Genomic DNA, 16,491 nt, shown 5'->3' on the forward strand with positions numbered 1-16,491 from the left:
GCTGCAACTACAGTTTAATGACCAACACAGTCAGTATGAAACCACCACTGCAATAAGGCAAGACAAGGTTTGGGAGAGTGAGTGAACCTTCAAATGGTCCCATATAGAACCATTTATTCTAAGAGTGCACTTACAGAGTTGACTTCAATAACTTAATGACTCAAGCACCAAACAAAGTCATCACTTTATATAAGGTCGTTTAATAAATGTATTGAACGCGTTAAAACAATACAGACACAAAGATATTAACATCTGAGCAACTCAAATAATTTGGTTCAGAAGAAGTTAAAAACTTTTCTGGTTCTACCCCGTCTTATTGTTTATATATTAATCGTAGAAAATAAAAGTTCATTTTACAGCCATCGACTGTGAAAAGTTAGGAAACAAAACAGGAAATGGAACTACAGAAGAAGGGGTGGGCGGCATGAGGTCAGTTTGTACCCTCTGTTGTTCCTCCTGACGCACAACCACCGTAAAATATAACGCAGGTTTAACTCTCAGCACACAGGTGAGTGAATCAGCTTCAAAATAAAATCATAACATCACAAGTCTTATCTTTTGAGCCACAGCTCGGTCAGAGAGGATACAAACAGCAGATTCCCTCTGGTGCATTTTTAATTTCTTTACAGCATCGTTAACTTCGGTTTAGAACGAACAGTCCTGTTTGGACTCTGCAGAGAATAAAGTGTGTGATACTCACTGTGTATCTCCTGTAGTCGGGTCTGTGTCCCCGAGCTGTGTCCCAGTACTGCGAATACATCTCTGATATTTACCTTCAATAAACTATCTGATAAAACCTGTCCTTCATTTGAGACGCAGCCTCAGCCCGTCTCTGAGGACAAAACCTCTGCTCTCAATACAGCAGAGCCCAGTGTGTGTGTGAGTGTGAGTGTGTGTGTGTGTGTGTGTGTCAGGACTATGGGAAGAGAATGATGTCACTGAAGCGTGAACTTTCAGACTGCAGGACGGTGAAGTGAAGGCTGAGATGAGATCTCCTGTTGTGACACTGAGTTACGTCACTGCTGAGCGACATCACGTGAGTAGTTAATGAATATTAATGAGACTAATTGAGGAGCGGAGGTGGAGTGTAACCCACGCTGGGCTCAGACTACATGACGTGTGTCCATTCCTACAGTCTGTGTGTCAGATCAGGTGATGCTGGAGTCGTGAACTCTTGCCGTGAGTTGGCCGACAGACATGACACACTACACGATGGTCCATGACCAATCATCACTGGTTGTCTTTTATGACGTGTGTGATGTCATCAGGTTATTATTGTCCTGTTTTCATCATCATGATTACCTCAGTCACTGTGTCTGCTCATGCTCCAGCTGATCTGTTACTGTAGTGACAGAAAAGGTGTCACCAGATGGGCGGAGCTACATTTGAAGTACCGCATGAAAACTATGAGTCACTGAATCCTCCACAGGAAGTTCCTGCAGATGTTTCACAATAAAAGCCTTTTTAGAAAAGGAAGGATTCTCTCAGCTTTTAATTTGAAACATAAACAGGAAGTGTTTGAAATGATGGCGAGATGCATTAGATTTAACAGGATTCAAACTAAAACCAGAGTGATAAATGGTGTGGTGTGTTTGAGATGCAGCTGGTAGCCTCTGCAGCTGTGCTGAGTAGAGACCCAGACACTATCCGTGAGTTTGATTCCTTTATATCCTCCATTATGAAGAAAGAACATTCTTTGCTAGCTTGATGCTAATGGCAGTACTCAGCGGGTTGATAAAGTGCCTCTGCTGTTTCCTCTTTACTGTGTGCTAACGTCCCTACAGGAAATATCTCAAAGGCTGGGCTGACAAAATTCATGTGATGAATGTTTCACCAGTGGACGTTGATATGATGTGTTTTAATTGTGTGACGGCGATGATGTCATTAATGGCGCTGAGAAAACGACCTGAGTGTGTGAACGTGTTATCCATGTTGCAGATGATCTCATTATTGAGTCTGCGTTGGGCAGTAACGAGTCACAGTTACTACATTACTTTTCCCAGTAAGGAGTAGTGTAACTAATTACTGATGAAATGTCAGTGTAACATCAGTTACTCCAAAACTAAACAACTTGTCATTACATCACTACTGACTGAAAAACAACAGTCACACAGCCGACTCATTTTCATAATCGTCTCACTGTGCACACGTCACAAAGCAGCTCGTTATGAAGACAGAAACATTTTTACGTCAGCAGCTGAAATATCCTCATTACTTTGATTCTGTCGGAGGAAAGACGACTGTGGAAAACCCGTCCTTAAACCTCGGCTCTGTAACACCAACTACAACCTGAAGCTCCAGGAAATACACCCCACCAAAGGTCAGCCCTCCTGGGCTGCGGAGGTTGGCTGTAGCTCTGCACCGGCTAAACAACCCAAACTGGGTTTTACTGGTGGACAGCTGCAGACACAGAGAGGTGATGACATTCACACAGAGACACATCTGAAGTTTGGGGAGACACACTACCACCAGTTTTATGGGGTGTAATGCAGAAGTAGTGTAAGGAATTACTGTTGGCAGGGAGTAATAAAGAGAAACCATTAGTGAGTAATATATTACATTTTTAGAGTGACCGAGTGACCGACACTGCCGACAAAAGCTGAACAGTGTTGATGTGCACACACTGTGACGACCAGAGCTGAAGAGTTTCCATGTTTCCTTCACTGGTTCCTGTGCTGCAGGTCACTCTGTGCTCACTGTGGCATTCATGACATTCAGTAGGCTGTAGCTTCAGAAGCTAACGGAGGCTAGCTAACCAAACACTTCTCAGGCTTTGGTTTGTGTTTTGGACCTGAAAGGAAACATACGTGTCCTTCAACCTGTCCAGGTAACGAGGTAACGAGTGTCATTAACACACAGAGAGCTCCAGACACGATGTTCAGATACGAATCCACAAAACCAGCCTGAGAAGAAGGGCCAATTACATCACTGATGACCCGCAACATATTCAGAATAATAACAGAGTAATACTAGTGTTTATGAGGACTGTTCACACACACACACACACACACACACACACACACAGAATGATGACACGCGCACACACACACACACACACACACACACACACACACACACACACACGGTGCTGATCCTGTATGTGTGGTTTTAATGAGGAACACAACAGACGTCTCCTGATGACACATAAACATGTTTGTACACACGACTTATAGAAATACACATCTGTCTCTATTTACACAGGAGGAAATAAATAGGAGGAACAGGAAGGGTTAACAGTGGTGCACTGAGGGAGGAACATCATGTGCAGGGTGGACCAGTGCTTCAAGTCACAGGTTCAAGTCCCATATCCGTCGACGTGCCACTGAGCCAGCTGCTAAAAAGAACCTGTTAGTTAAAATGACTCGAGTGTTCGGAGAACAGAACCTGAGTCACCAGGAAATACGTTGATGGACAAAGTTAAATGCACAGATTAAATAAAGGCACAAACATGTAGGAAAACAAATCGTTCAAACGCTGAGGGTAAAATTAATTAGGGGATTGACTTATTTGCATATTGAAGGAATTTAATTGTACTGATGGAAAAATAAACTCTGCTGAGGGAAATAAATTCATAATCATACGTTTACTCATTAAAAATAACTGATCGGTCTCAGTGTTTGTGTGATCGTATTTTTACATCATCCACTGATTTATCTGACTCCTGGTGAAACAGGTTTGGTCCTCCGTACGTTTATCTGACAGGCTGCACTTTAAATCTTCACTGTTAAATATCAAATGATCAGAAATTTGTTTTATGAAACCAGAAGATCAGGCAACACTTACACAGTTTCTCTTAAAGGGACAGCACAGATGTTTTAGAAGTGGGGTTACATGAGGGCCTTAACCAAAGTTAGTTTGACCTCCAGGACACATCTGTCAACACGCACCCAGTTTGGAGAAGCAGACTGGAGTCTGACACACACCCTGAACTACCTACTGATCTGCTGCTGTGGGCGGAGTCCAGCTCGGAGCTCAGTCGCTGCGTCCAGCAGTCAATGGTCGACAGATAGCTCCAGTGCTAACTGCTAAAACCACCACGCTTCTCGATCAAAGAATATTCTCTCCTCTGACTTTTTCCATCAGTCTCGTTTCCTTTCATAAAAAAAACACCAGAAGTTTTGCAGCTGCAAAATCTGTGAGTTGTTTTAAGAAATGTGACTGAAGAGACGTGCAGAGGTAAAGTTTGGCGGTTAGGACTCCACACAGACGAGTTTTAGTGAGAACAATCTCTGCTGTAACTGGAACACATGAAGCTTTTAGAGAAGACGATGGCTTTAACTATGAGACTGATCCTTGAGCGTCCACACGACCCCCTAAAATCTATTTTCAGTCAGAACGACTGAAGAGGAAAATGCACAAAATTACATCCTGTACAAAAAGGTGCTTTGAACAAATATTCTGACTGGAGGTGGTTTGTACTCGACGACTGTAGAAAGATATTTACAGAATTCATTTCTCGATGAGATGCCAGAGAGGACGCTGGGAAAAGATCGTTACAAAAAAAGCTGCTGAAATCATGAGTGATATTTTTGTCTTTTGAACATTTGTTTTCTTAAAATCACTATAATTATTATAAAGATATAATTATGTAACCGTGAGAATTTCGGATGTTTTATTTCTTGATCTCCACATTTAAACATTTTATGTCCTGATCTTAAAATGTTTTTCACATGTTTGCCGAATCAAAATATTTTACAGATGATTCTTTGATAATGACAGAATGAGCAGATCTCGTCCTCTGAAACTGTTTAACAGTTGTCTGCTGCAGAATTATTTTTCTGTTCTTTACTTAAAGAGATAAAACGTGACGCTCTGACAGTTTTGCGGCGCTGTTCATTCAGCTCAGGCTCTGAAACTTTTCTCTCAGGTTTTTTACGATGCTCTGCTGACCGCCTTCCGTCTTTGGCCCGCAGTTTGAGCTTGTTTTCTGGGACTCGTCGTCCGGATCTTTGGCGTCAAGCTCTTGAGCCCTCCCCGCCTCTGTCTTGGCCTTCACATCCTCCCTCTGTTTATATTCATCAGACTCCTGATAGACGCGGCAGCGGTCGATGACGGCCATGATGGAGATCTTCTCCCTGCTGGTCGGGGAACGGATCTGAATGTAGCTGTCGTCCCCTTCTTCTTCTTCTTTGGCTGTTTGAGCCGGCTCTGTCTCAGGCTCTGGAAGCTTCTCCATGACGATGATCTTGTGTTCGGGGTTGTCTGGGAGCGGCGCCTCAGCTGCAACGTAGTAACCGTCGTAGTCGCCGTTGGCGACCTGATCCTGGAGCTTCTGCAGCTCAGTCATTTGTGCTCCACTCAGCCGAGGGTCCAGAGAATTTGCTCTTTGAAGCCGCTTCCTGCGTTCCTCTCTGCTGGCGTCCCGGCTGCCGCGAGGCTTGTGTGAAGGAGCCTCGCCAGAAGCTCCGTCAGCAAGGAGCAGGCTGGAGGAGCAGCTGGAGTGCCTCCTCAGACCATGGTCGGAGTATTTGGAGCGGAGTACTCGGACGTCAGGCCAGTTGAAGCCCTCAATGGGGGGTGGAGGACTGAGGGGGCTGAGGGGGCTGCGAGAGCGAGCCCGGCTCGAGGAACCGGCCATTGAGCTGCAGGTGAGGTCCGAGGTCGCAGTCTGGATCTGGTCCACAGGACTCAGCGGCTGAGACGTGGCCTGGTTGTGAGAGACTAGCGGCAGAGTCAGGTTGGGTTTACCTGCGAAACATAAAACAGCTCCGTTAAAGTGGAATCCAGACTTTTACTGTGCTATAGAAACAGGCCGACAGAGCTTACAGCGGCGTCTCTGCTTATTGTGATGTCATTTCCTGGAGTATCTGTAAATGCTTTGTGAACCTAAAACCTGTCCAACCTGAGCTAAAAGGTTCTGAGAGTCAACAAAACAGAACAATTCATAAAAGTATTGAAAATGTGTCTTTAAATAAACAAACATCTGACGTTTTTGAGATCATTTTTATGAGCAGAAGAACATGTGACGTGATGGGTTCATCATCCATTCCACTGGCGCCACCATGTGTTTTGCACCGCATGTAACTTAGCATAATGACATCATCATGAGCGTAGAACATGATGACATCAAACACAGACTAAATGTTCTCGCTGTTACAGTTTTTATTTTTCATTCAAACAACGATGTGCTGCAGAAGATGAGTTTTATAATCTGTTGGATCATGTGACTGCTCATGTTTCTGTACCATCAGCCTGACAGAAAACTATCAAATAAGAGCAGAACTGGAATCAACCAGAATGATCCTTAAAGTTATGAACGAGTGTTTGAATGATCTCGTCAGCTTTGTTTAACATATGGTTTCTACTTTACTCACTCGTTTGATATGACGTCATTCATCAACATTAAAGATATTAGAACTTCAGCGTGAACTTCCTGATGCGACGCCAGTTGCCGGTCTCTGTATCTGACCCTAAGGACAAACAGAAATCTGAGGATAAAGTGACGTCACCGTACCTGCGCCCTCCTTCTCCTCCACCACACAGGGTAAGGTCTTCTTGCCAATCAGGAGGCCCTGACTTCTCTGTCGGACCACTGGTTTGGTGGTTTTGATTCGCTGGCTGTACTGACGGGCCAGATGGAGGACTTTGCTCTTCGTCTTGTCTTCGTCGCCCGGCTGGTTTGAATCCTCGCTGGGTTTTTCTCCCTCTGCCTCCGCCTTCAGCTGGGCGACCCGGGGAACTGGAGCCCTGAGGCCGACAGCTTCTTCCGCGAACACCTTCAGCGTGTCCTTCAGACTTCCTGTCCGATCGACAGCGGCAGCTCTGAGCTTGAGAGGTGAAGGACTTCTGGATTCCTCAGTGATGACGCTGAGGTCAGACGCTCCACTCTCTCTGTCACAGCTCTTGTTTGGGGTCTTTGTTGTGCCGACGCTGGTCGCTCTGGAGATTCCTGGAGATTCTTGAGCTCGTTCATGCCCTCTATCTTCGCTTTGGGACCTGGTGATCTGTCTCTCCATCGTCTGCCAGATTTTGATCATTTCAGATGAAGGTCTGAACTCCTCATCCTCAGATGGATTGTCCTGCAAGCTTTGAGATCTGGACCAGGGGCTTTCTTCTGAATCCTCTGTGCTTCTCTGATCGGACTTGAAAGAGTCCAAAGAGTCACTGGAGACGATATGACGCCGGGTATCTGCAGGTAAAGCTGAGTTTGACTCCAGACTGGAGAACGTGGTCGAGGTGGAGGGATTTGTATTCGGGATGTTGTTGAGCCGGCTGACAGAGCTCCTGACCAGCCCGGTCGGGATGTACGTCAGGCTCTCTCTGCGCTGGAGGCAGAAGGTGGCGTCCTGGTTTTCGGCATTCTCATAGTAACTCTTGATTTTGCCAATGAGGAGCTGGTCCTGCTTTGACAGGGTGGAGTCTCTCCTCCTCCGAATGCCTCGCTCGCCGTCAAAGAGGCTGTCGTCCCGAGGAGACAGCAGGGTCAAATCTGTCATGCGGAAGGTCTCTGCAGGATCAGAGCAGATGCTGTTGAGCCGCTGTGTTCGGTCGGGGTGTTCGGAGTTGAGGCTGAGGTTGCTGCCGGTCCTGCTGGGGAGCCGTGGTGAAGCACAGCAGAGGGAGCGGGCGTCGTCCTGGGCCAGGCTGCCTCGTTTGACACTGTTGGTGAAGTGCTGAGCGATGGCGCTGGCTTTGTCCAGGACAGAGGAGGGAAGGATGCTGGTGGCTTCACCTTCTTTCTCTCTTGCCTCTTTCACATTCTCCTCATCATCGGAGGATTCCCCGCTACTCAAGGTTTTTGAATCTGAATCAGGTGTAGCGGAGGATGGTGGTTCTGTGGGCTCTGGATCTCTTTCAGGTTTCAGTTCTTCTGAACTCTGAGGAGATGCTGAGATCCTGGGAGGTGTAGCAGACAAACTGTCCAGATCAGAGGAGGGTTCAGGTTCAGGGTCTTCCGTCGGTCCAGTTTCTGACGTCTTCTCCTGCTGCTGCTTTTCTTTGCAGAGCTGGAATGAAAGAAAATCAGGAAAAATAATTAGAGCTGGAACGTTTGTGAGATTCTTTCATTCAGTATTCAAATTCTTAGTGGTCATTTCCCATAATCCCATAGGCCACTGTGGGTTAAACATCACAGCTGGACAGAGGAGCGAAATGTTGGTGGTTCATTGGTGGATTTCACAGATGTGGATGAAACCAAACTCTGTTGTGCAGATTGTGCTCACAAAGTAACGTCTGTGTCACTGAAACTAAATGTTCTGCACATCTTCCTTGAACCTGAGTGCTGCAGTGGAGCTGAGCCCAAACTGAAGGAACCAGCTGCAATGATGGAAGAAACGCTGAATGAGAGACTGTACTGGGTTACTGCTGGACCTGAGGCCGGACAGGAAGTGATGTCACAACTATGAGATATCAGACCTGTGCTGTTATTCACCTGCTCACTTGCTGGTTCAGTTCCACCTGATTCGTCTTCTTCAGGAAGTCGACCGTTTTCTTTGTTGCCGCCGTTAGAGACGCTGCCTCCGTCCGCCTCCTTCAACAAACACAGGACGTCTAATTAACCTTCACATCAGATCGTTAACAGCCACACATTCTGAGTTTAAATATTTTTATATCATGAGTAACAAACTGTATCACTCTGCTGTGTCCTCTGATTGTTAAAGGGTCACTTCACACAAAACTCAAAACGTCCTGTTCTCCTACAGACGTGTCTGAATGATTCACAGCTGCTGACGTCTGATGTGATGTTTGGACGCTTTGAGGAGACGCGTGAAACGATGTGAAACACAACATCAGAGATGACGGTAAATAAAAGTAACTGCTCAAAATACTGAAGGGAACACTTGAACCTCACATCTGATGTTGATGAATGACTGAAGTCTGCGAGATCTGACAGTGTGGTCAGAAACATGCACACCAGTAGCCTGCTGGAGGTCATGTTGTAGGGCTCTGGCAGTGCTCCTCCTGTTCCTCCTCACACAAAGGAGCAGATAGCGGTCCTGCTGCTGGGTTGATGCCCTTCTACGGCCCTGTCCAGCTCTCCTGGTGTAACGGCCGGTCTCCTGGTATCTGGTATCAACCTGATTGGGCTGCAGGTACGGCCTCATGCTACCAGTAGTGCCAAGGACACTAGCAGAAGACCAAACTAGAGAAGAATCAGTGAGGAAGGATAAGAAGAGAGCAACTGTCTGTGGACACCACATGTAAAACCATTTCCTGTTTGTCTCTTTGATTTGACCCAAAGCAGCTGAAACTGATTCACAATCACTTTATTGATCTCTGAAATTGAACTGACTTCCTGTCAGACTGTGACCATTAAGTGTTCCCTTCAGTTTTTTGAGCAGTGAATTTTATGGTTCTATTGTGTGAACTGACCCTTTAATACAGACAGCGTGAACAACAACAACCATCAGTGCAGCAGCTCAGCACAGCTGGTTATCAGCTCCACCACACAGACCAGTGACACCACACAGACCAGTGACACCACACAGACCAGTGACACCACACACAGACCAGTGACACCACACACAGACCAGTGACACCACACACAGACCAGTGACACCACACAGACCAGTGACACCACACACAGACCAGTGACACCACACACAGACCAGTGACACCACACACAGACCAGTGACACCACACACAGACCAGTAACACCACACATGCAATGACACAAACACCCAGAGGAGTCGGGGCGCTCGGCCTCACAGCAACTCAAGATGCTGCAGAAGCTGCAGGTCACATGACGGTGAAGCAAAAACCATGTTACAAACCCAAAAAAAAGGCTGTAAAGTCTTTGCATCAGTTGCTGAAAGCATTTTTTAATTTGACAGAAAAACGTCAACATTTTAGTAAATCCTCTGGTTCTCCTGTGGGCCTCACACAGGAAACACACCAACACATTTCCTCTTCTACCTCTTTGGATCCAGGATCTGTTCTCACATTAGATTTATGGATTCACCGACAGTTTCTTTTTTCTGCTCTCCTCTGAGGTCAGAGAAAGTTTTACCAGTGGTTGGGAACACTCATAACGTCCTGACACAGCAGGCCGATGGTCGGCTGTCAGTCAGCGTCGGGCCGTTAGAGAGTGTCTGCTTTATTTCAGCTGATTCATCATGTTGAATCAGAGACGTCAGAGCCCGTCATCACTGAATGACCTCCCTCTGACTGTGAGCTGAGCTCAGGTGAGGAGCAGAGGAGCGTCAGTGAGTAAAGGAGGAGCTAAAGTCCAGAGGGAGTGAGACCAAATCAACTTGTTCCATGAGGTTAGATCATTTTTCTCTTCAGCAGAAACATTTCCTGATGGTTTGTGTTATTGTTCACTGGCGCACGGTAAATATGCTCTGATTGTGTTGCTAATGTGCTAACTGGCTAACTAGCATCAAGACACTCTTCCTGTTGATGAATACAGACGACCGCTAGGGCTGTGCGATATGATGATATATATCATGTGACGAGAGAAAAATGTCTATCGTTGCATATTTTGGTCTATTGTTTATATCGTTGTGACGCAAATTACACTTTTTATGGCAATATTTTTCGGCATTTGTAGTCTGTCCATCTTTTGCACGGATCTCATTGGTAAATTACTCTTCTTGACATTTTAATTCGTTAAGTTTTTACGGCACTTATAGTAACATATCGAGTTTATATAACTCCACCTCTGTCTGTCTCTGCTCTTTCTCAGCGCTGAAGCCCCGCCGCACTGAGAAAGAGCAGAGATGCAGGGAGATGGCGACGATATTCAGACCAAAGCAACTTTTTATTCATTGGATTAAAATGACCTATATCGTGATATGTATCGTTATCGGCACATGAAATGACCTATATCGTGATATGTATCGTTATCGGGATATAAAATGACCTATATCGTGATATGTATCGTTATCGGGATATGAAATGACCTATATCGTGATATGTATCGTTATCGGGATATAAAATGATATGAAATGACCTATATTGTGATATGTATCATTATCGGGATATAAAATGACCTATATCGTGATATGTATCGTTATCGGGATATGAAATGACCTATATCGTGATATGTATCGTTATCGGGATATAAAATGATATGAAATGACCTATATTGTGATATGTATCATTATCGGGATATAAAATGACCTATATCGTGATATGTATCGTTATCGGGATATAAAATGATATGAAATGACCTATATCCTGATATGTATCATTATCGGGATATAAAATGACCTATATCGTGATATGTATCGTTATCGGGATATAAAATGATATGAAATGACCTATATCCTGATATGTATCATTATCGGGATATAAAATGACCTATATCGTGATATGCATCGTTATCGGGATATAAAATGATATGAAATGACCTATATCCTGATATGTATCATTATCGGGATATAAAATGACCTATATCGTGATATGTATCGTTATTGGGATATAAAATTATATAAAATGATCTATATCGTGATATGTATCGTTATCAGGATATGAAATGACCTATATCCTGATATGTATCGTTATCGGGATATAAAATTATATAAAATGATCTATATCGCAATATGTATCGGTATCGGGATATAAAATGACCTATATCGTGATATGAGATTTTGGTCATATCGCCCAGCCCTAACGACCGCCGTCTGCTGCTGTGGAGAGTTATTACCTCTCAGCAGGAGCAGAACAGACGTGCTGATTGGCCAGCAGCTGGAGTCCCTAGGGTGCGTTCAAGTCTTTGGCCGAGACACGGTGACGTGAGGCGACTCAAGAGTCGGCCTTCGTGGCTGCGAGTTCTCTGAAGTTGGTTTGGTGTTTCTGAACCTTTACAAAGATCAGAGAAAACTCATTTAGATGATGTTTTACAGTGATTACAATGACGGGATTATTAATCATTTATTAATACGACTGAAGTCGGTCTGTTGATCTCAGTTACTGTGTGTCCCTCTGCTGGAATGTAACTAAGTACTTTTATTCAAGTACTGTACTGAAGAACAGGTCTGAGGTACTTTAACGTCACTTGAGTTTTTTAATCTATATATATGTATATATATGTATATACTGTATAGGCAGACTGGTTTATGTTGCGGATAACTGGTAATTTATATAATATACTAAGGCAGGTTTATATTACGTAAGAGATATTTGATTAATACATTTAAATGTGTTATTTTTGTGTGACAAAGTTAAACGGTAATAAAGATTGTATATTAAGAAAAGTCTGAGTTTTTTTCAGACGTATAAATCAAACTAACGTTACACTGACAGCTGCTCTCACATGATTAATTTCATTATTTGTTTCTTTCTGGTTGTGTTTGTGTTCATCTTTTGTCTTTACATGTTCGAGACAAATATCAGATTAAAACTTTTCTGTCTGAACTTCTGACACTTGAACCCTGATCGGACCTACAGACTCTGTCAGTGTCACCATCAGTGCAGCGTCTTGCCTGATGTGTTGGAGAGGATTTAATAAAATGTTGAGGTGCACTCTGGGATGAATCCTGATGCCTGTGCTCCGTCACCAAACATGCAGCGTGTTAGTTCCACACATGAAGCTCATGCAGCAGACAGCTGAGAGCTCCGGAGCCGCAGTAAGTGGTCGCTGAGTGCCGTTATCCAACTTTAATGTGTTACGGAGCTGGAGCTGGACGGGCGGAAGAATGCTGGCGACCCGTCTCGTAGCAGAAAGCCTCACCGTCACCATGGTAACCCCTGCGGAGAGCAGAGCCTGCGCCCTGTAGTGCCAGCAGGAGATGGCAGCCAGCACCGAGCTGGCGAAGTCGTCTACCTGATCGTCCTCCAGCAGAATGTCGTCTGGCTCACTGTCGTCCGCCGGCATCTGATGAGACTGCTGAGGACTCAACGTCCCCTCCTCTTCCTCCTCCTCCTCTTCCTCACTGCAGATCAGTCGCTCCAGTGAGTCCTTCCTGCTGCTGAGCGGCTCCTCCTCCTCCTCCTCATCGTCAGCAGCGTGGTCAGCCTCAGACTCACCCAGGGCGGAGCCCGGCGTGCTGCTGGTGGCGGCGGGTTGCAGAGAGCGCCTCTCCCTCGGTAACACGCCGTCACTGTCTGAGTGCTGCGGGACGTCACACACTGCTGACTCATATTTCTACGACTAAGCAGGTCCTGACTCAGCTGGTGAGCTGCACACACACACACTGCGTCTATTCACACTTTTAATTAACGTTTCTGACGTCCACGATCGTGGGCGGAGTCACCTGGAGCCGCCCACCTGAGCCTCAGAAACCTACAGGTGACGTCACAGAGACTGCGTCTATATTTGATACAATCTGTGGTTAACGTACCCAGGGTCTGAGGGGGTGTGTTGTTGGCGTGTTGTTGGTATGTTGTTGGCGTGATGACTGCAGGAACGTCACCAGAGCTGCTGCCCGTCAACTTACAGTTCATTTCAGGACCAGAAGACGTCTCCGGTGTTGTGTTTGTGAATTTGGCAGTAAATCCAACCAACCTCACAGCTGTTGGTTACCATGACAATCTGCTGTCAGGTCCAGACCCTGGCGAGGACGGCGAGCGTACAGACGAGCTTCTCTGAGACGGTTTGAGGGTTTGTTCAGGCGTCTGCTCTCAGACGATCGTACAGGTGGAAACGCAGGATGTGGAGGTCCTGAGCTGTTGTGGTGACGCAGCACGACGTGATTTAGCCAAGTAGAACCTGCTCATGGATCCACATAACGATCCTCGACCAACATTGCAATCAACCAATCACAGCCCTCTGACATCATCAGTTCGCTGCTCCTGTGCTTCTTCAGAGCAAAGCTCGTTTTCTACATTGACGACCAACACCTGAGCCTGCTGACAGGTGTATTCATTAACATAGCCAAGCTAGTTAGCGAGCTAACTGCTAACCCTGCAGTAGCTTACAGGGTTTTTGGAATTTAGAAAACTAGCTTAGCTCCAAAGAAGCACGAGAGCAGCTGATGATGTCAGAGAGCTGTGATTGGTTGACTGCAGTGTTGGTCCTGGAAGGTGACGTGGGACGTGGATCCAGGAGGAGGTCCTAAATCACATCATGCTGGTTACACCTGGTCTGGGGTCGTGAGGTCGGTTGGATGAACCGCCAAATTCACAGAAACATCAGAGACGTCTTGTAGTCGTGAAATAAACAGAGTCACAGGTCGACAGCAGGTGGCGCTCCCGCAGTCAGCACGCTAACAACACACTCCATCTGTGTTTACTATGACCTTCCAACACACACACATACACAGACACACACACCTCTCATGACCTCACTGACACAGAGTTTAAAGAGAAATGGATCTAGTGAGTTCATACAATCAGTCTGTGACCTTTGACCTGTGACACGTGGCAGCAGAGACACGAGTGTTTCTTACCTTTAAGATGACTGCGTGTGACCGACGGGAGAATCAGCAGCAGAAGAAGAAGAGCGGACATGTTGATTGGTTAAACACAGAAAACACAGCAGCTCATTAACATAAATCTGTCAGTCACAGCGAGGTTGTCATGGTAACGAGTGAATCGAACACCTGTTAGTTTTACCTTTGCTGCTCTTCAGGATGTGTTTGGTCGGCTCTGAGGGAGAAAGAAAACAAACAGATTGACCTGATGGAACAAACAGGAAGGACTTTGTAAACAGGAAGTACTTCATCTTGTTTGTGTTTGTTTACCGGACTGTCGTCGTCCTTGACGACCGTCTCGTGGCAACTCGTCGGACTGACAGGAAAAAGCTTTCTTCAGCCGCTCAGGACTGTAACGATACCTGGGAGAGTCTACAGGCGGAGACATCAACATCATTGTCATCTTCGTCAACAACAACAACATGACACAAAACAACATAAAGAAAACATAACAATAATGTTTACAACAGCAACATAAACCATAAGAAAACAAACAACAACAACAACAACATGACAAATAAACAATAAACAATATTAACATACAGATGGAGTCCATTTCCAAGATGGCCTCTTTAGCCTGAAACACACAAAACGACAAACATCAAACATTTGTAACACTGATACTGGTGTGTGTACTGGTGTGTGTACTGGTGTGTATACTGGTGTGTGTACTGGTGTGTATACTGGTGTGTGTACTGGTGTGTGTACTGGTGTGTATACTGGTGTGTATACTGGTGTGTATACTGGTGTGTACTGGTGTGTATACTGGTGTGTATACTGGTGTGTGTACTGGTGTGTATACTGGTGTGTATACTGGTGTGTATACTGGTGTGTGTGTGTACTGGTGTGTGTACTGGTGTGTATACTGGTGTGTGTACTGGTGTGTATACTGGTGTGTGTACTGGTGTGTATACTGGTGTGTATACTGGTGTGTGTACTGGTGTGTGTACTGGTGTGTATACTGGTGTGTATACTGGTGTGTGTGTGTACTGGTGTGTGTACTGGTGTGTATACTGGTGTGTGTACTGGTGTGTATACTGGTGTGTGTACTGGTGTGTATACTGGTGTGTATACTGGTGTGTATACTGGTGTGTGTGTGTACTGGTGTGTGTACTGGTGTGTATACTGGTGTGTGTACTGGTGTGTATACTGGTGTGTGTACTGGTGTGTATACTGGTGTGTATACTGGTGTGTATACTGGTGTGTGTACTGGTGTGTACTGGTGTGTACTGGTGTGTATACTGGTGTGTGTACTGGTGTGTGTACTGGTGTGTGTACTGGTGTGTATACTGGTGTGTGTACTGGTGTGTGTACTGGTGTGTATACTGGTGTGTGTACTGGTGTGTGTACTGGTGTGTATACTGGTGTGTGTACTGGTGTGTGTACTGGTGTGTATACTGGTGTGTGTACTGGTGTGTGTACTGGTGTGTACTGGTGTGTGTACTGGTGTGTATACTGGTGTGTGTGTGTGTGTACTGGTGTGTATACTGGTGTGTATACTGGTGTATATACTGGTGTGTGTGTATACTGGTGTGTGTGTGTACTGGTGTGTGTACTGGTGTGTATACTGGTGTGTGTGTGTACTGGTGTGTGTACTGGTGTGTATACTGGTGTGTGTACTGGTGTGTGTACTGGTGTGTACTGGTGTGTATACTGGTGTGTGTACTGGTGTGTATACTGGTGTGTGTACTGGTGTGTGTACTGGTGTGTGTACTGGTGTGTATACTGGTGTGTGTACTGGTGTGTATACTGGTGTGTGTACTGGTGTGTATACTGGTGTGTGTACTGGTGTGTGTACTGGTGTGTGTACTGGTGTGTGTACTGGTGTGTATACTGGTGTGTGTACTGGTGTGTGTGTGTACTGGTGTGTATACTGGTGTGTGTACTGGTGTGTATACTGGTGTGTGTACTGGTGTGTGTACTGGTGTGTATACTGGTGTGTGTACTGGTGTGTGTACTGGTGTGTATACTGGTGTGTATACTGGTGTGTGTACTGGTGTGTGTGTGTACTGGTGTGTATACTGGTGTGTGTACTGGTGTGTATACTGGTGTGTGTACTGGTGTGTGTACTGGTGTGTATACTGGTGTGTGTACTGGTGTGTGTACTGGTGTGTATACTGGTGTGTATACTGGTGTGTATACTGGTGTGTGTACTGGTGTGTATACTGGTGTTAGTGGTGTGCGTACTGGTGTG

The 16,491-nt window shown here is 45.5% G+C and overlaps 1 protein-coding gene across 6 annotated transcripts in view; it reads right to left on the reverse strand.

Annotated features, from left to right (window-relative positions):
- Nucleotides 1-186: 186 nt before the first annotated feature.
- The window catches only part of plekhg3 (pleckstrin homology and RhoGEF domain containing G3), a 56,476-nt gene continuing 40,171 nt past the window's right edge, over nucleotides 187-16,491 (reverse strand). For all 6 annotated transcript variants that reach the window (XM_078173589.1, XM_078173591.1, XM_078173590.1 and 3 more), the window contains 7 exons: nucleotides 14,841-14,874; nucleotides 14,568-14,669; nucleotides 14,440-14,472; nucleotides 14,274-14,284; nucleotides 8,372-8,470; nucleotides 6,455-7,946; nucleotides 187-5,688 (listed from right to left, as the gene is read on the reverse strand). In XM_078173589.1, the coding sequence (XP_078029715.1) occupies nucleotides 4,838-5,688; nucleotides 6,455-7,946; nucleotides 8,372-8,470; nucleotides 14,274-14,284; nucleotides 14,440-14,472; nucleotides 14,568-14,669; nucleotides 14,841-14,874 (2,622 nt within the window). In that variant the 3' untranslated portion in view covers nucleotides 187-4,837. The remainder of the gene's footprint in view (nucleotides 5,689-6,454; nucleotides 7,947-8,371; nucleotides 8,471-14,273; nucleotides 14,285-14,439; nucleotides 14,473-14,567; nucleotides 14,670-14,840; nucleotides 14,875-16,491) is intronic.

This window comes from Epinephelus lanceolatus, chromosome 13 (genome assembly GCF_041903045.1).
Source record: "Epinephelus lanceolatus isolate andai-2023 chromosome 13, ASM4190304v1, whole genome shotgun sequence".
NCBI classification, from domain to species: Eukaryota; Metazoa; Chordata; class Actinopteri; order Perciformes; family Serranidae; genus Epinephelus; species Epinephelus lanceolatus.